Source organism: Aethalodelphis obliquidens, unplaced genomic scaffold (genome assembly GCF_003676395.1).
Source record: "Aethalodelphis obliquidens isolate GAN/ISIS:26980383/991018 unplaced genomic scaffold, ASM367639v1 scaffold38, whole genome shotgun sequence".
Taxonomy (NCBI): Eukaryota; Metazoa; Chordata; class Mammalia; order Artiodactyla; family Delphinidae; genus Aethalodelphis; species Aethalodelphis obliquidens.
In genome coordinates, this window is record NW_020837982.1 from 4,975,940 (window position 1) to 5,002,600 (window position 26,661).

The window sequence follows — 26,661 nt, forward strand, 5'->3', positions numbered from 1 at the left end:
CTTTTTATTTACCTTTTCCAAGAAAGGCAGCATGTAAGGATCACCTGCATTGCTGCTTCTAATGCAAAAACCCCAGCTAATTTATCTTTCTCGTCTTCTGCTCTTTGTATCCCTTACCTCAGAACATGTAGTGCCCTTGGAACCATTCCCATCTTTTCTAGCATTCAGCCTCTGGGCAGTTTGGTTTCTAGTCTTCTATCTTCCTCAAGTTTCTAGTCTATTGAAAGCACCCTTTCTTGTTTTCCAGCATAATTATGGATTTCTTTTCTGTCATTCTAAGGGTTTGGAAGAGGAGGAGGCTGCAGCGTGTATTTTTTTTTTTGACATCTTTATTGGAGCGCAGCATGTATTAATTTGCCGACTTAAACCAGAAACTTTGCGTTGCTTTCCTAGCTCTGAGATCTTGAGCAGATTGTTTAATCTTTTTAGTTTTAGTTCCACATTAAAGAAAATCTCTATAATATCTAAACGTTTATTTTAAGTATTAGAGGTACCTTAAGTGCCTAGTACAGTGCCTGGCACAGAATAGAAGTATAATAAATGGTAGCTATATTGCTACAATAAAAATGATATCTTCTTTGTGTAGAATAACTGTCATCATTAATCATTAGTCGTCTGAAAGTTACTTGTGCTGTCTCCATGCACTTTGTATTAGACTCATATTTGGTAGCCTGGCTTTTTTGTGACTTTTTAATAGAATCTTGATCTTCATTTTGGGTTGTGGCCATTAGCTAAGAACCATTATATTAGAAAAATTTTCTATAAAGAAGGCAATAATAACCATAATTATATTTTTGCATTATTATTGTTTTATTTGGTTTCTATACAATCTCATTGCACCTTTTTTAGTCATCATTTTTAACTGACAATTTCTAATTAGATGATGGTAAAAGCCTTACTTCTAAATTTGCTGTTAAATAACAAAATTAGTTTTCTGTTTTCTAAAACCATACACATCTTTCTCATACACTGACAGGCTTTGATATTGCCTATTCTAGCTTCACCATAAAAAACATTAAAAAAAAGTTTTTCCTTTATTTTCATGTTGTGTTTCAGTGTGTGCAGTCAGACAGAAAGCAATAATCCCCCATCTCATTCTTGGATTTATCAAAAGCTGAAAATAAAATAGATCAGATCACTTTCTGAAACAAAATTACTTTATTAGTTTAGTAATAATTTGAGGTTACTTTAAAGATAAGAAGCAGCATTTGGGAGGAGATTCATTTCCTGCCTTTGGGCTTTATCTGTAAGAACTACATCTTCAATGTCAAGAGATTGTGTATTTATAACTGAACTCTAATAAAGTCTGTACTGGGGTTTACTGCACACCTGACTTGGTCATTATGATTATATATTAGGTGCCAAACTGTTGCTTGTCTTTTGAAAAAAATACATTACCAAATATATTTCATTAAAATTTGGCCTGTGTGGGGAGGATTACAAGACCATCAACTATTGATTATAAGTGTGCTGGTTATTACCAACATGGTTAATGATGTTCCTTTGGGAAATAAGTGGAATAAAATGTAGTTTTCCTTTTATTGGTGAATTAAGCAATAATTGGAAGAGGTGTTATTATAATAAATGTTTTTACTAAATCTTATAAAATGTTTTTCTACCACTCTTTTTGACTGTGCAACATAAGATATCGAGAATTATGTTCTGAGTTTTTTTTTTCCTTTAATCCTTATCTGTCACTATATGTGGATATTAAAGAACTGTGTTCTTTTCCTTATGAGCGGTCCAAAATTACCTTCTTATTTACACAACTTTTATGCTTCTCCCATTTTGCTGTCTTGTCATCACAGAGAAATTGTCACATGAAACAGATAAGATTGTTATTTCAGAACAGCATCCTTCATGACATTTTCATCTTTGTGTTGTTGGTGCACGTGTGTGTATGTCTTTCTGGAACTATGACATCTCTGACAAGGAAAGAACTGTTAAGCATGTAGTAATGTGCTTTTTTTTAAACAATCAGAGAATTCTTAGTCATACTTCTCATTTCAGGGCACACTCACATTATCAGCCTGCACAAGACTCTTATTTTATTTATCAATTTTCCTCTTCATCCCCTCTCCCATTCCCTTTTAAACATACTGTGTTATGTTTGATATATATGCTTGAATATGTGTGTATGCTTTTGTATTGTGTTGTTTTGAGTGTGTATTTTTTTTTTGGCCACGCCCTCAGTTCCCTGACCAGGGATTTAACCCAAGCCAGGACAGTGAAAGCTCAGAATCCTAACCACTAGACCACCAGGGAGCTCCCGAGTGTGTATATTTTATATATATATGAGCTTCACTGTATTGTAGATCTCATTTTTTTCAATTAATACTACATTATATTGTATATACCTAGTTGATTCTAACTATAGCATATTACATGCATCATATTTTATCCCATTCCCCCAGAGATAAACATTTAAGTTATCGTCAGTTCCCTATCACAGCACTATAAAAAACATTCTTGTACATGTCCCAGTAAAAGCCAAATAGAAACCAAAGGGTTTCTTTGGATTTCTGAATCAGAGAGTATATAGATACATTATTTCACTAAGTACTGGCAAATTGCTTTCTGGAATGACTGTACCAATTTGCATTCCATTGGTGGTCTCTATTTCTTCATCTTGTTAACACTTAATAATTTTTCCAATTCTTCATTATTTTACTTTGCACTTCATTGATTGTTAATTATTAGGCATTTCTTCTTTCTTTTCTGTAAATTTCTCATTCATATCCACTACCCTCCTTTCTATTGTATTTCCTGTCTTTTTTTATGGTATGTAATTTGGATAGTAATCCGTTGTTGGTTTTAGACATTGAAAATCTCTCAGTCTGTTACTTCTTTTGTGGTCCCTATGGTGAGGATTGCTAATTATACACATAATTCTATCCTTCCCTAATGCAATGACAGAGTTTCAGCTGGGCACATAGCTGCTCAGTTAGGGGTTGTGTTTTCTGCTTTATCATTAGCTAATTGAGGCCACATGACTAATTTTGCCAATCAAACATGGACAAGGTATTATGTGCATTCTTACCTCAATGTGGACTTCTTTTCTACCTTGTCGTAAGTTGGAATATGGATAGGTTTATTATTTCAGGCCATGACCCAACTTTCTCTGTACCCTTGTGATAGCTGGAAAGAGCTTGGGTTTCTGAATGACCATATGGAACAGAGAGCTGTCTTGCCAAACTGAACTGTCCCCTTGGTGGAACAATAATCTAGAGAGAAACTTAATTAGCAGTATTTGAGAGCTAATTTGTTATTGTAACTTAAAGTTGACTATAATATAGTGTCCTTTATAGAGCATAAATTCTCTCTCTTTAATATAGTCAAATCAATTATTCCTATATGGTTTGTGCTTAAGAGGTCTTCTTTAAGAAGCTCTTCATCACCCTGAGGCTACCAAGATATTCTCCTATCTTCTATTAGATATATGATACTTTTTATGTATAGGTCTTTAATCCATCTTGAATTCACTCTTTATATATGTTGTGAGGTAGGGATCCAACATTATTTTTCTTAAAATAGACCAGTTCTCCCAGTACCATCTATAGACAGTGTGTGCTTACCTCTTGATTTGTGGGTCATCTTTATCATGTCAAGTTCCCATATATTCATGAATCTTCTTCTAATCTCTCATTTTATTACAGTTTTTTTTATTATTATGGCTTAGTAGTAAATCTTACTATCTAGTAAGCTGAGTCCTTTATTTTACATCTCTCTTACAAACTTGATTAAACTGTTTTTAGACAATTTAGAGTTGTAAAATTCCTTAAAAATTAAAACTCCAATTTGTATTGGAATTGCCTTGGATTTACAGTTTAGTCTTTAGGAACTACCGATAAATGTGGTATAGTTCTCCATTCATTTAGGCTTTTTAATGAAGTAATTTTTTATTTCATTAATATTCTATCCCTTATCTTCAGGTTTACTCCTAGATACTTCATAGTTTTTATAGCTATTGTGAATGGTACCTTATTTTCAAGTATATTTTCCAGTTGACTGTTCCGGTGTAGAGCAATGCTGTTGATTTTGTAAATTGATTTTGTATCTGGCAGTCTTTCTAAACTCATTTAGTGTAATAATTTGTTTATACCGTCTGCTTTATCTCTTCTAATCCTTATGCTTTTTTTCCATCTGTTTTATTATATTAGCCAAGTCTTCCAGTAGTATGTTAGACTACCTCAGTGGGCATTCTTTCTTGTCTGTATTTTAAATGAAATACTTCTGACTGTTCCTGAGTAAAGTTTTATTGGAACACAGCCTTGCCATTTACTTATTTCGTTGTCTGTGACTGCTTCTGTGAAACAGTGACACAAAACTGTTTGCATGTTGCAAACAGTTGCAACAGAGGCCACATTGCCACAAGTCTAAAATATTCACCATCTGGGCCTTAAAGAGAAAGGCCCACTGAATCCTACTCTAGATCTGTGCTAATATGGTAGCGACTAGTCATAGAGACTTTTAATTTTAAACTTAAATAAAATTTAAGTTTAAAATTCAGTCACTGCAGTTACATTTCACATGCACAATAGCCACATGTGACTAGTAGCTACCATATTGGGCAACAAGTATAGAACATTTGAATTATTTCAGAAAGTTCTGTTGTATAGAGCTGCTCTAGATTTTTAGTTCTGGATCATTTTGGTTATCTTTTTGCTCAGTTTTAAAGATAATATTAAGTTTTACTTAATCTCACAATATTCTTATTGGGAATAGTTCCCTTAATGCGTATTTTCAGAGAGAGCCTTTATGTGGCAAATCTTCTGAGACTTTGTGTGCTTAAAATATCTTTACTTTTGATGCTAGTTTATCTGGATATAAACTTTTTGGTTTGAAGTTTTTTCCATCAACACTTTAAAATTACTCCACCCAGTAATTTTAAGAATTACTTATTCTTAAATCTTGTGTGGCTGATGAGGTGTCTGAGGTCAATCTGATCTTATTCCTTTATAGGTGATCTATTCTTTCTTGTTAGAAGCTTTTAGAATTTTCTTTTGTCTTTGATTTTCTTAAATTTCATTCTAATGTATCAAGGTATTGTGTATGTATATGTGTTTTATTTATTTTCTGTTCTCTTTGGCATTCACAATCTGTTCAGTTTGACTTTTTATTCTTTAATTCTTGAAAAGCCTCAGTCATTCAGATGTTTCTTTGAATCTGTTTAGTTTATATGTCTTCTTTGTCTTTAATTTTTATGAACGTTGATACTTCTATCTCTCATATCTCTGTATCTTTTAAAAAAAAAATCTCCTTATCCCTTCTTCATATGTTCCAGGAGCATTTCTTAGCCTAATAATTCTAGCTCACTAAAACATTTTAGAGCCATATCTTTTAATCCATTCACCCATCTCTTAATACTTTTATTTTAACTGTATTTTCTATACATATTATTTCAAATTGTTTCTTTTTAAAAACTGTTATTCTGGGGCTTCCCTGGTGGCGCAGTGGTTGAGAGTCTGCCTACCAATGCGGGGGACGCGGGTTTGTGCCCCGGTCCGGGAGGATCCCACATGCTGTGGAGTGGCTGGGCCCGTGGGCCATGGCCGCTGGGCCTGCGCGTCCGGAGCCTGTGCTCCGCGACGGGAGAGCCACAGCAGTGAGAGGCCCGCGTACCGCAAGAAAACAAACAAACAAAAACTGTTATTCTGCTTCATGTTGCCAGCGTCCTCTCTCTTATTTCTGAGGATATGTATTATGGTCATTTAAAATTTATATTCTGTCTCGTTCATTAATCTGGTTCTTTTTAATGTACATTATGCAGTTCTTTTGTCCGTTTTTTAATCTTTAGAAAGAGTTTTATAATCCTTATACTTCTCCAATGCTGGATTATTATTTTTCTTTCATGAACATATTTTCCATTGGGATTATCAGCCACATTAATTTTGATGGTAATATGTTTGGGAGGAATGGTAAGGTCCGGAGAAAGGAAGAAGAACCTCAGGGCAGAGAGCCTATGATGTTAAAACTAGGCTTCTCTTTGCTGTATCCACCAGGTAACCATATCCCTCAGGGCACTTCCCAGTAACTACATCAGAGTTGCTCTTTATTTGAGAACAGACTCCCATAGAAGTTTAAAGATTGGGGTGCTGCTCTGACATTACCTCAGAACAGTTGCTTTTTTTGCCTCTGGGGAGACAAAGAACATTTCTGAAAAGCTTTCCATCATCCAACCCCTAAGTTGTATGCCATATCCTCTTTAACTGTGGTTTGCTACTCTGCCCTCCCTCTGTCCAGACTAGTCAGCTTTTTTTCCCCAGGCATTTTTTTCCCCACAGCTTTTATATTTGTTTCTCGTGTCCAACCTCTCTCACCTGTAGAACATCTTCAGAGAAAGAGAGCCTGGCTTAATTTCTTACCAAGAATTGGAAGCTGAGTATGACTAATTCTAAAAATTTTATATATGTGGCTTTTGATTTCATGAGTGTTTATTTATTTATTTTTTATTAGTTTTGTATTTAGGGATCACATATTCTGTTGGTAAAGAACATAAGGAGGGCCTGTGCAATGGAAGGAGACTGGTCTAGGAATATTATTAAGTGGTAATTCAGAAAGTAGATAATGGAGATTTCAGTAAAAATAATATGTATATATTTTAATGGTTTTCTTGTTCAACACTTTTAACCATCATTATTTGAGCATCTGATGTGTAGAAAATACTGACCTGTTAGTAAATAAAAGGCTGAACAGGACAATCTCTGCTCTAAAGGAGCTTTTTATTGTACATTATGAACATGAATTTATAGACGATTCAAGTTAAAACAAAAATATCTTCACTTCTGGGAGAAGTTAAAATTTCAGAAACTATTAAGGGTGTTTTGTTAGAATTAGGGCCATTTCTTATTGAGCCACCAGGAATAAAAGCCAAATGGAGCATCCAGCCTTACTTTGAGAAGAATTTTGTGTGAGCTCCTATTCTTGTGCATAGCTTTGCCTCTTTTGTTTATTCGGCAGTGTACTTGACTCTAACCACTCTCTAGCTTCACCTGTTTTTGCTGCCTGCTTTCTGTTCTTAAAGTCAGCCTTAAACCATAGTTTGTTTATGTGTTCCAGGAATGATTTGCTTTATATATGTGGACTGTGCTCTTTAGTTTGTCTCTGTCAGTCTGTTCATCTGTTGCATCATAATTTGCCTTTGCTACCAGGTTCCTGCCTCTGAATTTGCTCTGCACCTGTCCTCATATGTACTTGGCTTGGCATATTTTGATTCTTGGCTTTGGTTTCTAAATATGCCCTCACTTCTCTTTCTCCTGAGGTTAATTCATTGAGGCTTCTTTGCATCTGGTTCTGTAAAACACCTGTCAACCCTGTCACTGGTTCAAATCATCTCTTCCTCCTCCCCAATATATGAGTCATGATAACCACAGCTCATTTTATTTTAAAATTATTGTTATTATATCATTTTTTCTATTTAAAATTACCCGCCAGAGGTAAATAGTCCACAGTTTTCAGCATATGGCCTGACATTATTTTACTTAAAAAAATACCTTTATTGAGGAATAATTGACATATACATGCACTTATTTAAAGTATACAGTTTGCTAAGTTTTGACCTAAGTTTATACCTTGAAACTGCTCTGCAACAAAGGCAATGAACGTCCATCACACCCAAAAGTTTCCCCATGCCCCTTTGTAATTTCTCCTTTTTGCCCCTTCGCACACACACCAACCCCCAGGCAGCTACTGATCTGGTTTGTATCACTATAGTTTTCATTTTGTAAAATTTATATAAATGGAATCATGCACTGTGTACTTTGGATGGGGGTGAGGGGTGTCTGGCTTCTTTCAGCATAACTATTTTGAGATTAACTCACATTGTGTTTCAGTAGTCTGTTCCTTTTTTCTTGCTGAGTAGTATTCCTTTGTATGAATATACTACAACTTGTTTGTTTATTCACTGTTGATCATTTGGATTGTTTCCAGTTTTTGGCTATTACAGGTAAAATGGCTATGAACATTTGTGTACAAGTCTTTGTATAGAGTTATGCTTTAATTTCTCTTGGGTAGAACCTAGGCATGATATGGTCACATGGTAGATGTAACTTTTTAAGAAACTGCTAAATTCTGGGGACTTCCCTGGCGGTCCAGTGGTTAAGAGGCTGTGCTTCCACTGTGGGGGGGCACGGGTTCTATCCCTGGTAGGGGAACTAAGATCCCACATGCTGTGCAGCATGGCCAAAAAAAAAAAAGAACAAAGAAACTGCTAAATTCTTTTCCAAAGTTGTACCATTTTACATTTCCACTATTGGTATATGAGAGTTATAATTGTTCTACCTCCTTTGTACAGACATACTGTTGTTTTACCTTTGAGTAAAATTTTATTCTCTTAATGTTCTGCAACTTGTGTTTGCATTTAAATGTTTAATAACACCTGGCGTGTATTTTGATGTTTGTTGTAAGGAATGAGGTGTGAGGAAGGTATCAGTTTTAATTGTTTTTTTTCGTTTTTGTTTTTTTCAAAAGGCTGGATAGTTGTCTCCACACCATTTATTAAATAGACTATTTAATTTAATAAATTTAAATTTAAAATTTAATAAATCATTAAATTTTAAATGATTTGAAATTTGCTTTCCTAAGGAATTGTTTCAAATGAATACACTTTTAGGTTGTCTATTCAGAACCTATATGTTTAGATATTAGAGGAAAATGTAGAACAAACCAGAAAATTCTCCATTTATGATGCAATAAGGTATTTTTAAGGAGGTAAAATTATGAGGATCGCGTCCTTTATGTGAGATGTGAGTTGTCAATGGGTGAACTATTATAATAATACTTCAAAAAATACAATTCATATCTTTTGGATAGGGAGTATAATTTTTTTGTTTAATTTAAAACCATTTTAAAAACAGCTCTGGATGAAATGAGCTTTCTATAACATACATATCATTCCACTTCTCATCACTGTTTCTGCAGTCTCCTAGCTTAGAAACTTTAATACCATGTTTGATTCTATTTTCTACATTCCTTCTATTTCCAAGTTCTTTTTCTTTTAGAATATTGCCTAGATTTACCCTTTCTGTCCACTCCCACCTACCATAGTCTTGTAAACCCTGTGCCCCGAGTCTCCTTATTAACCGTATTGCATTGATTCCAGATCATTTTTCTAAATTACTTTTTCATTAGCTTAAAATAACCTCTAATAATTCTTTTTCATCTTTGTATCACTTTCAGAGTTCCAGCTGTTTTCATAACATGGTCTTAGTCCAACTTTAGTTCTTAACACCCAAATAGAAGTCATTTGCTATAATCATATTGATTTCTGCATCCTTTGTTTATTTTGTTTTGTTTTTTGGCATGCCACCCATCTTGCAGGTTCTTAGTTCCCTGACCAGGGTTTGAACCTGGGCCCAGACAGTGGAAGCTCAGAGTCCTAACAACTGGACCGCCAGGGAATTCCTGATCTCTGCATTCTTTATTGCCATGTTTATGTCATCATATTTCCTATTGGGGTTTCCTCTATATAATACAATCTATTTATTTATTTGTTTGTTTGGCTGCATTGAATCTTAGTTGCAGCACGCAGAATCTTCGTTGTGGCATGCGGGATCTTTCATTGTGGTTCGCAGGCTCTCTAGTTGTGATGCACAGGCTCTAGAGCACATGGGCTTATTTGCCCTGTGGCATGTGGAATCTTAGTTCCCCAACCAGGGATCAAACCCACGTCGCCTGCATTGGAAGGCGGATTCTCAACCACTGGACCACTGGGGAAGTCCCCACAATCTTTTTTCACTGTTACCCATCTTTCTAAATTTGACCTCATCCTTCTTCCTCCATAGATGATTCTTTGATTCTCTCAGACCATGATTTTCCTTTCCCTGACCTCTAATATTTATAGTTTGTTTCTTCACTCACTGTTCCATCCTTGCCTTCCTCCTTGGACGTATCTGGTATGTTCTTGCCTATTGTCTGTGCCTGAAAAGCTCTTCTCCAGATCTCATTGTGACTTGTTTTCTCATCTTCTACTGGTCTTGGTTCAAATTTTATGTTCTCATTGAGACCTTCCTTGAAGATCCTATTTCAAATTCAATCCACTCCTGCCTCTACTCTTCTTTGATTTATTTTTCTGCATAGAACGCAACATATCTGACATAAATTTTGTCTGTTTATTGTCTGTTCCCTTATAAGCTCATTGAGGGCAGGGGTTTTTGTTTATAATTTTTCCTCCAACATCTTGAATAGTGCCTTGAACATGGCATATGTTCCGTAAATATTTAAATGAATGAATAAATGCCATTATGTTGGTATTGATTGCTCTTTAGTTGTATAAAAGTATTAGTTGTTTAATTGTTTCCTTAACTAAATGGTAAATTCTTTAAAAAGTAGAGTATATTCTCAACTCTTTCTTGGTGTTGGCATAGAGTGACCTAACCAACATTAAATACTAACTGGCTGAAGGTGTGGAATTAGAAATTTTGACCACACAAAGGCAGGTGGCACTTCCTATTCTGCAAAATTGGTCAAGATACTAAGCATAATTAACTTTCAGTTCTGAGTAGGGTCTTAAAGATGCTTTTGTTAATTAATAAATTAGAATAACTTCTGTTTACTTAATAAATCAGAATAACTTCTTGTTATATAAAAATACGTAGTCATTATAGACCAGTTAGAAAATACAGAAAAGTATGAAAGAAAAATTAAAAGTACTGTTAATCCCATCACTCAGAAGTAACCACTGTACACGTTTGGGCAGCAGCTCCATAATATTTTATAGTATATTTGGACCATAATTTATTCAGCTGTTTTCTTATTGTTGGACATTTCAATTTTTTTTTTAATACTCTGGTGCTTTTATTTCAATGACATATTTCCATAATGAGGCTTCTTGGTTGAAGAATATGTATGTATATTTTAAATACTAAATAGATGTGCAGGGCTTCCCTGGTGGCGCAGTGGTTGAGAGTCTGCCTGCCGATGCAGGGGACACGGGTTTGTGCCCCGGTCCAGGAAGATCCCACATGCCGCAGAGTGGCTGGGCCCGTGAGTCATGGCCGCTGAGCCTGTGTGTCCGGAGCCTGTGCTCCGCAACGGGAGAGGCCACAACAGTGAGAGGCCCGCGTACCACAAAAAAAAAAAAAAAAAAAAAAGATGTGCAGTATCATTTTAGATGGTCATATCGCATTCCATTATATGAATAAACCATAATTTAACCATTCTGCTGTTGAATCTTAGAGTGGTTACCAGCTTTTTGATTTTACAAATTCCATTATCCCGCAAGGCATTCTTGTACACATTTGAGATTATTTCCTAGGGATGAATTCTTGAAGTGGAATTGCTGGATCAGAAGCTGAGCAAGTTTTTAAAGCTTGTAATATCACACATAGAAAATGTGATAGTAGTGGAAAATACAACCATAAATTGAACTTATTTATTTAACAGATACTTAATGTGCCGGTCATGTTGCCAGTTTGTGAAGTTACAGAAGTGTTTAAATAAGATGGACAATGTCCCTGTCCTTATGAAACTTTTAGTCAATAGGGGGTACAGCTAAGTAAAATGACAACTTCAGTATAGAATGATAAGTAAAATGAGAAGATACAGATGTACCTAGGAGGGTACAAATATCTAACACATTCTTTGAGTCAGGGAAGATTTCCTGAAGGAGGCCAAGACTAGAAGGATAAGTCACTTATCCAAGCAGAGGGAGTTAGATACACAAAGTCCTGAAGTGGAAAGAGGACATGATGTGTTCAAGAGAATGAAAGTAGCTAATTAAGAATGGATCATAAACACTGTAGTGTATACAGAAGTCTAAATAGAATGTTGTATTTACATATACAATACATGTATAATGTTATAAACCAACGTTACCTCAATTTTAAAGAAAAAAAAGAATGGAGCATAAAAAGAGAGGAACTGATAAGAAATGAGCTTGAGGGAGTTTAAAGCAAGGCCAGGATCAACTAGGTCAGATACTTCTGAGAAGTCAAATAAGATAAATATCAAAACTATGGATTAGGTTTAACAACAAAGGTTTTAGAACGATTTCAATGGAGTGGTAGGGACAGAGGCCAGGTTGCGCTGGGGTTGAGGAATGTTTGTGGATAGAGGCAACAAGGGTAGACCACTTTGGCTCTTATGGGATGCCAGGATTCTTACGGTGGCTATAGGGACAGTAGGGTCGGGGGAAGGGAATCTTTGTTTTCATGTAGGAGAGATTTAAGCATGGGTCCTGACGCACAGGTTTTTAGGTTTTGTGAGAGGGAGTTATAGGAGTTCCTATTTGATGTTTCTCTTCAAAGATGCCAGTATCATAGGTGTCATTTTTAAAAGGGAAAACACAAGCCATAGGGGAAAGATATTTGCAACCATAAAAATAAGAAAAGATTATTGTCCAGAGTATACCAAGAACTCCAACAAATCATTAAGAAAACAAGAGAACCCAAATAGAAAAATGTACAAAAGACATGAATATGACTAATAAATGTATGAAAAATATATAAATTATATGAATATATAATTCAGCCTCAATAATAAGGGAAGTGCAAAACAAAATCATTTTATGCCCATAAAATTGCCTAAAGAATAAAATGTTCCACAATATAAAATGTTCACAAGGATAAGAGTAGTGGGAATTTATACACTGTAGGTGGGAGTGTGAATTGGTTAGACTACTTTGGAGAATAATTTGTCAGTATTTAGTGACATTGAAGATATATCTCCCTACAGTGTAGCAGTTCTCCTAAATGGTTACACATGTGTATCAGGACACATGCATAACAATGTTCATAGCTTCTTTGTTTGCAAAAACAAAGGAAACCCAAATAAATGTTCATCAGCAGAGGCATGGATACGAGTTCAGTTTCTGTAAAGTAAAACATCATTTGGTGAGGTATACTGTAGAAGGAGGTAAGATACTCCTTCATTCTACTAGAGACTCTAGCTGGGGCTGACATAAAGACAGATGAGCAGGAGAAAAGCATATGAAGTTCTTTTACACATATATGGGAGCCCTCACAAGAAAAAATGAAAACCCAAAGAAGTGAGTAGGCCTAAGTGCTTATATAGTAGGTTAACAAAAAGTAGCAATTGTGGAAAAGTAAAATTTGGGGGAGACTAAAGAAAGAGTTATTCTAACAATGTCTGTTTGTATAGATTTCTCCTGGCTTTGACTCCCCATCTCTGGTGATAAGAATTTTTCTAACTCCTAGTACAGGGAAGGCACCTTTCACATGGGAATTTTATCTCCTGCTTTTAGGAAGAAAAAGGAAGGTCAGAGTGTCCTTGTATCTGCTGTTTTTTAGGTGTCTTTAACTCAAAACTAATCAATATGCCAAAGCAGCATATTTTGGGGTAGCGTGTCCTGAGCCCCTTCAATATCTATGTAGCAAAACTATTTTTAAAAAAATCAAGGAGGGGGCTTCCCTGGTGGCGCAGTGGTTGGGAGTGCGCCTGCCGATGCAGGGGACATGGGTTCGTGCCCCGGTCTGGGAGGATCCGGAGCGGCTGGGCCCGTGGGCCATGGCCGCTGAGCCTGCGCGTCCGGAGCCTGTGCTCCGCGACGGGAGAGGCCACGGCAGTGAGAGGCCCGCGTACCGCAAAAACAAAAAACAAAAACAAAATAAACAAAAAAATCAAGGAGGGGGCTTCCCTGGTGGTGCAGTGGTTAAGAGTCTGCCTGCCGATGCAGGGGATACGGGTTCGTGCCCCGGTCCGGGAAGGTCCCACATGCCGCGGAGCGGCTGGGCCCGTGAGCCATGGCCGCTGAGCCTGCGCGTCCGGAGCCTGTGCTCCACAATGGGAGAGGCCACAACAGTGAGAGGCCCGCGTACCGCAAAAAAAAAAAAAAAAAAATCAAGGAGACTGTAAACAAAATTCAGGGTGGAAAGGGTAGGAGATGAGATCAGGGAAGGATATATAGGGACTTCAGGTGTACTGATAATGTTCTGTTTGTTAGGCTGGATAATAAGTTCATAGGTGTTATTTTTTGTGCAAAATAATTTTTCATAATAGTTTTGAAAGGTGGCAGTAATCTTAGGTAATGTCTGTACAGGGAGTTGACAAAGACTAGGAGGTTTAAAAAGAGAGGAGGCCTGGATATAGTTGGTAGAGAAAGAAGATAGACTTGACTAATGAAAAAGAAGAGTTGGTAGGTAGCATTAGGGCCCAGTTACAATTAGAAACTAAGAAATTACATTTTACGGAAGTGCTTGGCAGGCCTAATATAGACAGCAGATGGTTGGATTGATTCAGGGCTTGGGTTTGTCAAATGAGTAATAGAATCTAGGCAGCATAGCAAAGGAGTTAAGATTATTGGCAAGAGTTGAAGATTTACTACTGTAAAGATTCTAATAGAAAATGGAAGAATCAAGGGATTAGGGGCATCCATAGGATCAAAGAAAGGATACGGTGGAAATAAATGATCAAGAGAGCTACTGTATTTCATTGAATTGAAAACATTGTAGGTTGCAGTTATTTTATGTACCACTAAGAAAAAAAGAACACTGTCAATTAAATATGACAGTCTTTCCTGTCACTTAGAATTTTAATTGTATATTTAGTACACGATACAATATTGAAAGGCTTCTTTTAGTCTAAATTAGATACAGATTTTTAAATTTAGGTTACTCTTACACGTACATAAAACAAAATATAAGCAAAATTAATTGGTTAAGGAATTCTTAAAACTTTTTCATATCTAGTATTTTTTGGACTCACTTTTTCACTCAGACAATGTTTTTCCATGCTATATCATTCTCTCTGACATCAAACGACGTTTATAAGGAGGGTGTTTGGAGGTGGTGAAGTAGGCTTGTTAAGTAATAATCCCAAATGGGAGTCCAAAGTAAATTACCTCCACAAAATTGCATAATTTTAAGAAATGCTACATCAACACTCAGTGATGCTCATTCTACAAGTTTTGATGCTGATACTTTTTAATATTCACACATGCAAGCAGTAGTATCAACTAAAGTATTAAGAATACCTCTGGGGCTTCCCTGGTGGCGCAGTGGTTGAGAGTCTGCCTGCCAATGCAGGGGACACGGGTTCGTGCCCCGGTCTGGGAAGATCCCACATGCCGCGGAGCGGCTGGGCCCGTGAGCCATGGCCGCTGAGCCTGCGCGTCAGGAGCCTGTGCTCCACAATGGGAGAGGCCACAACAGTGAGAGGCCTGCGTACCGCAAAAAAAACCCCAAAACAACAGCAACAAAAAAGAATACCTCTGGTTTGACAGTAATTCGATGATGCCACTGATTGTAAGGTGTATTCAGATTTCAGCAATGTTAAAATGTGAAATAATGCACATCTTATGTTCAGTGAAATATAGTTAGAAGAGTAGTGGTGGTTATCAGGTGGGTTGCACAAGTTTATAGTTTCAGAGCTGGGGCAGTTGCAGATAGTAACAAGAGTGACCGTGAGAGAGGGTGGCTGAAGTAGAGAGGAAACAGTCATTAAACTGCAGTCAGACAAATATATGACTAAAAGGGAGACTTAAAAACCATTAAAACATAAGTGGAGATGAGGAAAACAAGGTTAGTGTTTATGCATTATCTGGGATGATGATGGCATGCCAGGGTGATGGCACGATGTAAAGTAGAGAGGAAGACTGAGCTCAAAATGTCAGAGATAGTAAGTAATAAAGGGTTCATGAATTGAGAGAAGAGAGGGGTAAGGGTAACATAGTCATATAGCATGAGCTTCAAAGGAACAGGGATTTTTACCTACAGTGTTTGAGACTAGAATCAGGAGAAACAGCCTCCTAATCTGAAGTACGGGGTATATGAGCCATGAGCAGCCTCAAATGAAAGATGTCTTTAGGGAAAAGCCAAGTTTTAGCCGAGGAAGTGAAAGAGAAGGTCATCAAAGAGGATGAGGATATGGGGAGGTTTGAGTCAAGGTAAAATACGCAAGAAGCAGTGTGGCCATAGTATGAGAGGGAATGATTATTGGGTCGCTTCTTGAGTAGTGAACAAGGACTAGTAGGCATGTAGCCTTAAAGTTTCCCCATACCATTAAATGTTGTTGAAAACAGATTTTCAGTTGGCTACAAAACTTCCTGTTGAAGAGTATACACTTATTTAACCAATCTTATTTTGTTCAAAGTTTTTCACTAATGTGACTAGATATCCCATTATATAACACAGTGAATATCATAGTACCTAAATCTTTTTGTGCATCTTCTTTTATGTCCTTAGAATAAACTGTAAGTGGAATTACTGGATCAAAAGAAATGGATATTTTTCAGGCTCTTTTGATACATTTTGCTAAATTGAAACTATTTCACATTTTCACAATGTAGGAGTATATCTTTGTTCATTACCTTGCCAGTATTGGATGATATAATTTAAAAAAATCTTTACCAATTTGATAGGTGATAAAAGTTAGTATTTTCATTTTCATCTTTCTAGTTATTGGTAAGATTGAACATTTTTTCATATAGTTAATGGTCATTTATATTTTCTCATTTCTAAATTTTCTGTTCAGAGCCACATCTTTTTCTGTCTGAGTTTATATAATAAAAATTTTCTGTATTTTTCACAACTCTTAAACACACTTTGTACTTAGAAGAGTCATGTGAATGTGGACAAATAAAACCCATAACACAGATGACTGTGTTGTAGGACCTTTAATAAATGATCTGTTGCTAGGTTTAAAGAAAAAATAACAGGAATTTTTCATTTCTAAGTTCGAAGAGCACAACAGAAGATTGTAGCCATAAGACATTTAAGGAAGGATTGATTCTTTTTTTATATAAATTAATTAATTATTTTTATCCTTTTTGGCTGTGTTGGGTCTTCGTTGCTATGCGCGGGCTTTCTCTAGTTGGGTCAGCGGGGGCTACTCTTCGTTGTGGTGCGCGGGCTTCTGTCGTGGCTTCTCTTGTTGCGGATCATGGACTCTAGGTGTGCAGGCTTCACTAGTTGTGGCACATGGGCTCAGTAGTTGTGGCTTGCGGGCTCTAGAGCTCAGGCTCAGTAGTTGTGGCGTATGGGCTTAGTTACTCCGTGGCATGTGGGATCTTCCTGGGAGAGGGCACGAACCTGTGTCCCTTGCATTGGCAGGCAGATTCTTAACCACTGCGCCACCAAGGAAGCCCAAGGAAGGATTGATTCTTGAACTGTTTTTTTTGTAACTGAGATCTGTTTTGGATAAGTGGATAGGTAAACCTCTTTTTTCAGAAAGAAGCCCATAGGTAATTTTTTTTTCCCTTTGTGGTTTATTAGTTATGGAATAACAGATTAGTTTCTGTAAAAAAAAAAAAACCCTTTTCTGAATTTTCATTTAATTAAAAAAAGTTTATGACTGAAGAAAGATAATTTAATAATATAAATAATGGTCCAGTATCTGTAATTTTTCCCCAGTGTCATTAAACTATATTTTGTGTATTGATGAAGGAGTTCCAGTAATACATACAGAACCATTTCTCTTCTGATTGTTACCACAGCTCAGGGGGCAACCCAGTAGTGATGGAAGAAAGGTGTTGCACAACCATGTGCTTTCTCTTCCGTTTATCTGAGCTAACTGCAAAGGTTTTTTTATTTTTTTATTTTTATTTTTCCAGTACGCGGGCCTCTTACTGTTGTGGCCTCTCCTGTTGCGGAGCACAGGCTCCGGACGCACAGGCTCAGCAGCCATGGCTCACGGGCCCAGCCGCTCCGCAGCATGTGGGATCCTCCTGGACCGGGGCACGAACCCATATCCCCTGCATCGGCAGGCGGACTCCCAACCACTGCGCCACCAGGGAAGCCCTGCAAAGGTTTTTAAAACAGTCTCCCATTTAGTCATGTCATATCTGACTGCAATTTAATGAAACAAAACACTAGTAAATAGTTTTTATTCTCTACAAGAACAATGGAGGTAATAAAGACTAAGAAAATCCAGTTGCAGTGTTCTCAATTCTGCAATCATGGTGCTTATACTTGATGATCACATCTTTACCCTTTATAATTGTGTGTGTGTGTGTGTGTGTGTGTGTGTGTGTGTGTAGAGAGAGAGAAAGAGAATTGTTGTATATATAAAATGGATGAGGTTTTTATATTTTTTCTTCATGTTCATTTTTTATTTGGAATTAAAGCTAATGTGAGTGTACCAACTCTTATATTAGACATAAAAAATTAAGATGTTGACCAAATATGGCTCCTCCTCCACTTTTAGTGCTATACACATACTGGGTGCTCCGAACATGTTTGTTCAATTAAGTTCAAACATTTTCAAGGAACTACTACAGGTTTTTTAAAGGATATTTCCCTGAGATTTTTGGTAGAGAACCTAAATATTTTGAAACACCAGTGTAATACAGTAGTTTTTGTGCTTTTAGGACAGTCAGAATGTTTGCACTTCAGGACTTCTTTGGTGGTCCAGTGGTTAAGACTCCGTACTTCCACTGCAGGGGACGCAAGCTAAGATCCCGCATGCTGTGTGTGACTCCCCCCCGCCAAAAAAAGTTTGTATTTGACCCAATGTATAAATTGAATTTTTTTTAAATTTAAGATAAAGCCCCTTTGTCTTCCTAAATTTAAAACTGATCATAATTTGTGGTTTTATTAGAAGGCACCATTAATGAATACTCTTATTGCTCTGTGAAGTGGTCTTCAGACATAGAATTAAGATAATTGCCTACCTGCTAATTTGGAAACTAATCAGTTAATGACAGTGTTGTGGTTTGGTCACATTCAACCTCCATCATCAGGTTTTTTTTGTTTTTTTTTTTAAATATTTATTTATTTATCTTTGGCTGCATTGGGTCTTCCTTACTGTGCGCAGGCTTTCTCCATTTGCGGCGGGCAGGGGCTACTCTTCATTGCGGTGGCTTCTCTTGTTGCAGAGCATGGGCTCTAGGCGTGCGGGCTTCAGTAGTTGTGGCACGTGGGCTCAGTAGCTGCGGCTCGTGGGCTCTAGAGCACAGGCTCAGTAGTTGTGGCGCACAGGCTTAGTTGCTCCGCAGCATGTGGGGTCTTCCCGGAGCAGGGATCAAACCTGTGTCCCCTGCATTGGCAGGTGGATTCTTAACCGCTGTGCCACGAGGGAAGCCCCCATCATCAGTTTTTAACAGCTATATTTCCTTAGGTCACTTGCAGGCTAGAATATTTTGTGGCAAGAACTGAAGTGTTTTGTAATATGTGTACTAAGCAAAATACATTCCATTAAAATAATGCTGAGTGAAAAAAAGCTAGTCTCAAAATGATTCCATTTATTTAACATGTTACGTTCTTGAAGTAACATAATTATAGAGATACAGAACAGATTAGTGGTTGCCAGTGATTAAGGTTGGGAGCGGGGAGGGGAGGAGAGGTGGGTATGGCTATAAAAGGGTAGCACTAAGGAATATTGTGGTGATGTTACAGTTAAGTATCTTGATTGTGGTGACAGTTACACGAAACATGTCATAAAATAGCATAGAGCTATACACATACACAAATTTTGCATGTAAAACTGGTGAAATCTGAATAAACTTTGTGGTTTATACCAAAGTCTATTTCCTGGTGTTGGTATTTTACTCCAGTTATGCAAGATGCTCACATTGGGGGTGTGCTGGGTGAAGGACCTTGTACATTTCTTTGCAACTTCCAGTGAGTGTATAATTATTTCAAAATAAAGTTTAAAAAAATATACTTCTTTAACAAGAACTCCCACCCCAAACGGGGCATCCTTATTAAAGGAGGATGTCCATTCATTTGGTCATTCCTTGCTATCAGCTCCCATCATCCAATGATTATTATAGCAGCACAGCAGAGGACTCTATCAAAAAGAAGAGTTCTTTCTAATCTCATGCTTTGGGGCAATGTGTTTTCATTTATAGTTGCTTGTAAAACCACTCTTAGTTCTAGAAAACCCATTTCTAGCTCTGCCATAGCTCCCATGGCTAGTAAAGGATTCAAAAGTTTGCATCTATTTTCCTGTGTTTTGGTGTACTAAGTATGAAACGTTAAGGAATCTTAACACACAAAAGAAAACATCTACAGCCTTTTAAATATTCAACAGGATAGACTCTTCTATTTCAGTAGATGCAAATTGAATCATATTGTCCATCTTCAAGTAAGCCAATCTTATGTTTATTAAACACACTGATAAATATACTATAAAGTGGACATAGTGTACATGCTTTTCTGGTGAACACTTTGGTTTAACTGTAATACTCCAAGGGAAAAAAACTTATAACTACTGTTTTCACATAACTTAATTTTAATTTGTTTAAATATAAACATTTCTTCAGCCCAAAATGTTCTTAAATATGAGCATAGTAATAATAATGGTAGTAATGATAGCTAACCTTTACTGAGCACTTGCATAAGCCAGATACTTGCCAAGTACTTTTTACATGTTATCTCATTTAATCCTCAAAACAACCTTGTGAGATAGGTACTATTTATATAGATGAGTAACATATCTGAAATAATACAGCTAGTAAGAGAGAGGGAATAGTTTGAAAGTCAGTCAGATTCCTGAGCCTACACTTTTGACCGTCATTCTGTACTTCCCCCTTATGCCATGCAGTACAGGAACTCTAAAGTTAGAGGCTGACATGTTGGCAGTTATTACATATTTTAGTTTTGTTTTATTCATAGGGCACATGTATGAAATCTGTTTCTTCTCTTGCTGAGTTCAATAAGGTGAAACCTTCCCTGACTTATGCAGGACAACCTGCTTTTCTCATTTTTATCTTCTCTTGCATATCCTTTTTCATGGAAACCAGACGAAATTAAAAGTTGTCTTAACATTTGTATTGGTATTTTAATTTAAGGATATCTCTTAAAACTTAGAAAGACTTGACCTTTAAAATATAAAATCTTATTGCTCTTGTGTTTAATTTTACCAGTTATTTTGTCTCCAGTATGAATCTAGACTACAGTTTCTTATGTTTGTTATGTAGAAGATAAGGATTAAAATGTCATTTAATACATTTACTGATTTTTATATAGGATCACTATTACTGAAACAAAAGTTTTATTGCTACTATTTTCATTTTTAGTTTTTTGTGTATATGTATTTAAACAGGTGGTTGACATTTTAGCCATCACCACTAATAATCATTGTTAGAGTTCCTTTAGCTAGAAAACTGAGACATGAACTTCAGAAGGAGACAGTCCTCCCTGAGTTTTTCAGCGTAGGTTCAGAGTTACCTCTTCATCCACTGATGCTCTTGGAATTCCAGGGATATAAGTTGGTGGATAGGATCTGTAAAATTACTGTCTCCATATGTTATCAACCCCGTAAGTAATAACAACTGATGTTTTTCAAAGGCCAGACTTCATCCTTCTAAACAGCTATAAGCATGAAAACAAAGTCTCTTGAGATATTTCAAAGTATATATCACTTTACATTGGAAGGCCCTTCCCAGTCTGCCTTTTCTATATTATATAAAAGTCTAAAAAGTCACAGGCTTGTGTTTTGTTTTTTCAAGTTCAGTAGTTCAGGTTGAAGCAACCAGTTTGAAAGTAACAGCCTGTGAACTGTGACTGACTGGAGGAGAGGTGGGAAAAAGTAATAAAAATAAGTGAAAGTTCAGCATTTGGGATTTACTCTTTTAGTTAATCCTGAGGACATTACTGACTCAATGATCAAGAAAAATATATTTAGTATACACTAATTAGAAAGACTGAGACATAAAAATGCATTGGAGGGAATTCACTGGTGGTCCAGTGGTTAGAGCTTGGTGCTTTCACTGCTGGGGCCTGGGCTTGATCCCTGCTAGGGGAACAAAAATCCCACAAGCCGTGAAAAAACAAACAAACAAAATGCATTAGAATTTCATGAGATATACTTACTAGAATATTTAATATTTTCATGTTTAAAATTTATATTCTAATGCGTGAAAAATGTGTCATATTACATAACAGGGACATTTGAATTAAATGAGTAATACATGTAATATACAAGTAATAAACTTAGCATAATAGCACCTGCTCTATAGATGTTAGCTACTATTATTATTCTTGTTATCAACATCTCTTCCTCTAGTTGGAGTCAATTTACTATAACCTAAAGTAAACTTAGTCTCTGCCTGTACACTTCTTTTAATTTATTAAGTAAGTGTTATGTTATTATTGTCTGGCCTTTGTGTATTAACTTTATTCATCTGCATGGTCATAGAAAACTAGAAATAGGTTTATTTTGTTCTGTTTGTTGCCATGGAAAACAAAGGATGCACCAGTTGATACTGCATAGCTGGAAACAGCAAATGTCAATAGGCTAGAGAACTATAATTCATTAGTAGTCTTTTTTTTAAGATATAATTTACACACCATAAAATGCACCCCTTTAGTGTGTACATTTCATTGTTGGTTAGTATATTTACAAGGCCTTATACTTTTAAGGGAACAGTTTTTCCTGAGTGTTCTAATTATATTTCTTTTCTTAGCTGCAAGTCTTTACTTTCGCCCATGTGGTTACTACTTTCTGTACTCTTCTTGTCTTCTCTGAAATTCCTTTTGATTGAGGTCTAATGTCATATCTCTTTTGGGAAGGCTTTCTTTTTTTTTTTCAGTACGCGGGCCTCTCACTGTTGTGGCCTCTCCCATTGTGGAGCACAGGCTCCGGACGCGCAGGCTCAGCGGCCATGGCTCACGGGCCCAGTCGCTCTGCGGCATGTGGGATCTTCCCGGACCGGGGCACGAACCTGTGTCCCCTGCATTGGCAGGCAGACTCTCAACCACTGCGCCACCAGGGAAGCCCGGGAAGGCTTTCTTGATTCCTTATACATTTAGTCTCCTGCTCTGTTCTCCTGCAGCCCTTTTTTTAATCCCTTTGTTATATTGCCTATCACATTTATATTGTGATTATCTCTTAGTTATCTGTCTTCCCTTTCAGACCATTTATCTCTCAAGCACAGAGACTGTTCTTGTTTTTCTGCTGTCTTCAGGAGCTAGAACAATGCCTGTTATGGTAGGCTTTTCAGTACATATTTATTGAACGATAATAATGACAGATAGTCCTGGCTGTCGCTGAGCCTTCAGCATGTACTAAGAGTTTGATATACTATATTCAGTGGTGAATATTAAAATAATGTGCTTTTTGTTGCTGGGAATCATACCATTTTAGTATTGGAAGGGACCAATTTTCCCCCACTCAACACGCGCACATTCACATATGTACACAAAGCAAATTGAAATCCATAGAAGTTGAACAACTTAGTGGTGAAGCTGGGACTGAAAACCCATGTTACCTCATCTTGTCCTGTACCATTTTTTCTCTTACACCCTGATGATTTATAATGAAGATTCATTCGTTTCCTAAAGTTTAGGGTGAAGACCTTGAAAATGTTAATTTAATTCATAATATTATCTTTCTGGGGTTTTTTTTGGTTTTTTTTTTTTGTTTTTTTTTTTATATCTTTCTGTTTTTAACCGTAAGTAAGGGACTAGTTGCCAACCAGAATACTGGAAAAGAAGTTTTAAATTGGTTGAAACAGTGACAGCATTTTCCTGTTTTATAGACCTCCGTGAGTGAAAGCCTTCAGAGAGAAGCTGCTAAGAAGCAAGCAATGAAACAGGTAAGGTAGAAGGGTGAATTAAATGCATCTGGTGAAGTAAGTAGTTCAGCTCACATTTTAAAGTATCAGTTTTGGTATTAGGTACCTGAGACTAAAGAGAGTAAGGGTGTATAAGGAAAAATTTTATCTTGACACTTGTTTTCTGAAAATGTGTAAGATGTTTCTTGATTTACATAGATTTCAGGTTTCTTGTATAAATTTTAAAGGAGAAAAACACAGTGAAGAATTAGCTCCTTATTGCCGTGTTGTAGATTAAACCCATTTCTGCTTTCATATGACTTAGTCTGACGATGGATTACATGGTTTAATAATTTCTGCTAATGAGCTTACTTGCTAAAAAAAAAACAAAGGATACAACCAAAATGATTTTGCAGTTTTATAATTATTTGAAACTCATCTAGCAAGGAAGGGGAATGTCAGGTGATTTTCGGTAGACTTGCCAGCACCTTATATTTATGTATACTGTATAGTACTTCCAGGTACTTTTATACATACATTATCTTCTTAAAATTCTCACAAACCTGCCCATGATCCTGATAAAGAAGTTTGAAACTTCAAAAGGATGTTTACCCCTCATGATCACACAGCTCATTACAGAACTAGGCCTGGAGTTTTAGTAATTTTTCTACTACTGTACCAGTGTATTTTAGATTTAGCTGCAGTAGAAAATAATGAAATTAAACAATGGCAGAGTACCTTTCTTTTCAATTTTAATTCCTTTTCCTCCACATTTTCTTTAATTTTGGGCACCTGTTTTTCCCTTGTGTATCTAGAATCCTGCTTAAGGATAAATTTGTTAAGCACTTTCTATGAGCCAGACATTATGGTAACTCCTTTCTAAGAGTTACCTTTAATTCTTACAGCAGTCCTATTTTAGGATAATTGCTCTTATAATCTCTATTTTGTAGTTGAGGAAATGAAGGCAAAAAATATTTGTGTGACTTTCATGAGATCGCATAGTTAGTAAATGGTCAAGTTGTGTTCAAACCCAGGCAGTGAAATTGCAGAGCCCAAGCTTTTAGCCTCTGTGTTTTACTGCCTCCTTGGGGAATGGGCACAGAATTATGTATTTAGTTACTTTAAGATAATATCTTAGTGTCATATGAGATATAACATGTAACTTAGTCTCAAAATGATTTAATACACACATAACATTAAAAACTTTGATTCTTTAGCTTAAGTGCTGGAGTGCTTTGAATTAGAATTTTAGAGCTCAGTAGAATTTTAGAAAGACCATCAAGTTCAGTTTCTTCACTATGTGGTTGAGAGAATTAGTTCTAGAGAGTCTGGTGACTTCACCAAGTCATGTAGGTATCTTGTTTTCTAATATTCTTTTCACATTTTTTGCTGCCTTTTTTTTTTTTTTTTTTTTTTTGCGGTATGCAGGCCTCTCACTGTTGTGGCCTCTCCCGTTGCGGAGCACAGGCTCAGCAGCCATGGCTCACGGGCCCAGCCGCTCCACGGCATGTGGGATCCTCCTAGACCAAGGCATGAACCCGTATCCCCTGCATCGGCAGGCGGACTCTCAACCACTGCGCCATCAGGGAAGCCCTGCCTTTTTTTTTTTAAATTAATTAATTAATTTGATAGACCCGGCTCCTTAGTTGCAACATGCATGTGGGATCTAGCTCCCTGACCAGGGATCGAACCAGGGCCACCCCCCGAACTGGGAGTGTGGAGTCCCAACCACTGTGCCACCAGGGAAGTCCCTGTGTTGCCTTTTCTTATTCACTTAAAGCATAAGTCCCAAATCTGATTTTATTCTTAACTCTGGCTTGTTCAAATCCACTTTTTTGATAGTGGGACTTTTTCATAATTTGCCTGGAAATTGGGGATGCTGCTACAGCTCTTCTGCCTCTCACCTGCCTGCTGCTGCTATACTACCTTTCACCTTATTTTCCCCACTTGAATGATTCAACTCTTCTGCTTTAATCTCAAACTAACTTTTATCATGAAGAATACCACCTTGATTGTATTTACTAAATCTAAGAGAAAATACTCTTAGAAATGGGGTACTTTATCTGTTAGACCTTTCTTCTTTCCTTTTTTAAATTTTTAATTTATTTTTTATTTATTTAATTTTGGCTGCGTTGAGTCTCCGCTGCTGTGCACAGGCTTTCTCCAGCTGTGGCGAGCGGGAACACCCCCCCACTGCAGTGCGCAGGCCTCTCTCTGCAGTGGCCTCTCCCATCGCGGAGCACAGGCTGCAGGTGCGCAGGGCTCAGTAGCCATGGCGCACCTCAGTAGCAGTTGTGGCGCACAGGCTCAGTAGTTGTGGCACGTGGGCTTAGTTGCTCCACAGCATGTGGGATCCTCCTGGACCAGGGCTCGAACCCATGTCCCCTGCATCAGCAGGCGGACTCCCAACCACTGTGCCACCAGAGAAGTCCTTTTCTTTTCTTTTCTCTTTTTTTTTTTCCTTTTGTTTTCTTTTCTCCCCTTCCCTTCTCTCCCCTCTTCTCCTCTCCCATCAGTTTTTTTATCTGGCCATCAGGTGCACAGAACTGATGTTGTCAACATTATTATCTTATTCCCTATTTCACTGGAAAAACTTTTAATATGTCATCATTAAAATAATATTTCCTGTAGGTTTTTGGTAGATATCTGTTTTCAAGCTAAGGAAGTTCTTTTCTGGTCTTGGTTTGAGGTTTTGCTTGTTGTGTTTTATTTTTTGAAAGTCATGCATGAACTATATTCATACCAGTAAAGATCAGTTTAACTTTAGAAAATCAGTAATGATCACTTCACATAAATGATATAAACACAATATAGGTATAGAGTATTCTTCTTTTTATGTTCCATTGCATTTGGTTTACTAAAATTTCATTAAGGATTTTTGTTTTAAGTGTTAAGGAGTTTTTCTTTTTTTTATCATCAGTGAGATTGGCCTGTGATTTTCCTTTTCTTTCACTGTAATTATCCAGATTGAAAAAAATATAAAAGTCTGACAGTCCCAAGATTTAGTGGGTTAAGTTTGTTTCTCATTCATTACTTTCTGTCCTGACAAATTAGTGTTTTCTTCATTCTGCTTTCTTTGGGTTTATTTTGTTATTTTTCTTACTTTTTGAGATGAATGCATAGCTGTTTTCAAAAGCCCTTTCTCTTTTCTAATGTGTTTAAAGCTATACATTTTCCTCTGAGCACTGCTGTAGCTGTGCTTATCTCACAAGTTTTTGGTAAGTAGTACTTTTTATTCAGTTCAAAATATTTTATAATTTCTGTTATGA

The 26,661-nt window shown here is 36.8% G+C and overlaps 1 protein-coding gene across 3 annotated transcripts in view; it reads left to right on the top strand.

Annotated features, from left to right (window-relative positions):
- Positions 1-26,661, top strand: part of NSRP1 (nuclear speckle splicing regulatory protein 1) — a 66,256-nt gene that overhangs the window by 26,786 nt on the left and 12,809 nt on the right. For all 3 annotated transcript variants that reach the window (XM_027130530.1, XM_027130532.1, XM_027130531.1), the window contains exon 3: positions 23,378-23,434. In XM_027130530.1, coding sequence (XP_026986331.1) covers positions 23,378-23,434 — 57 coding nt within the window. The remainder of the gene's footprint in view (positions 1-23,377; positions 23,435-26,661) is intronic.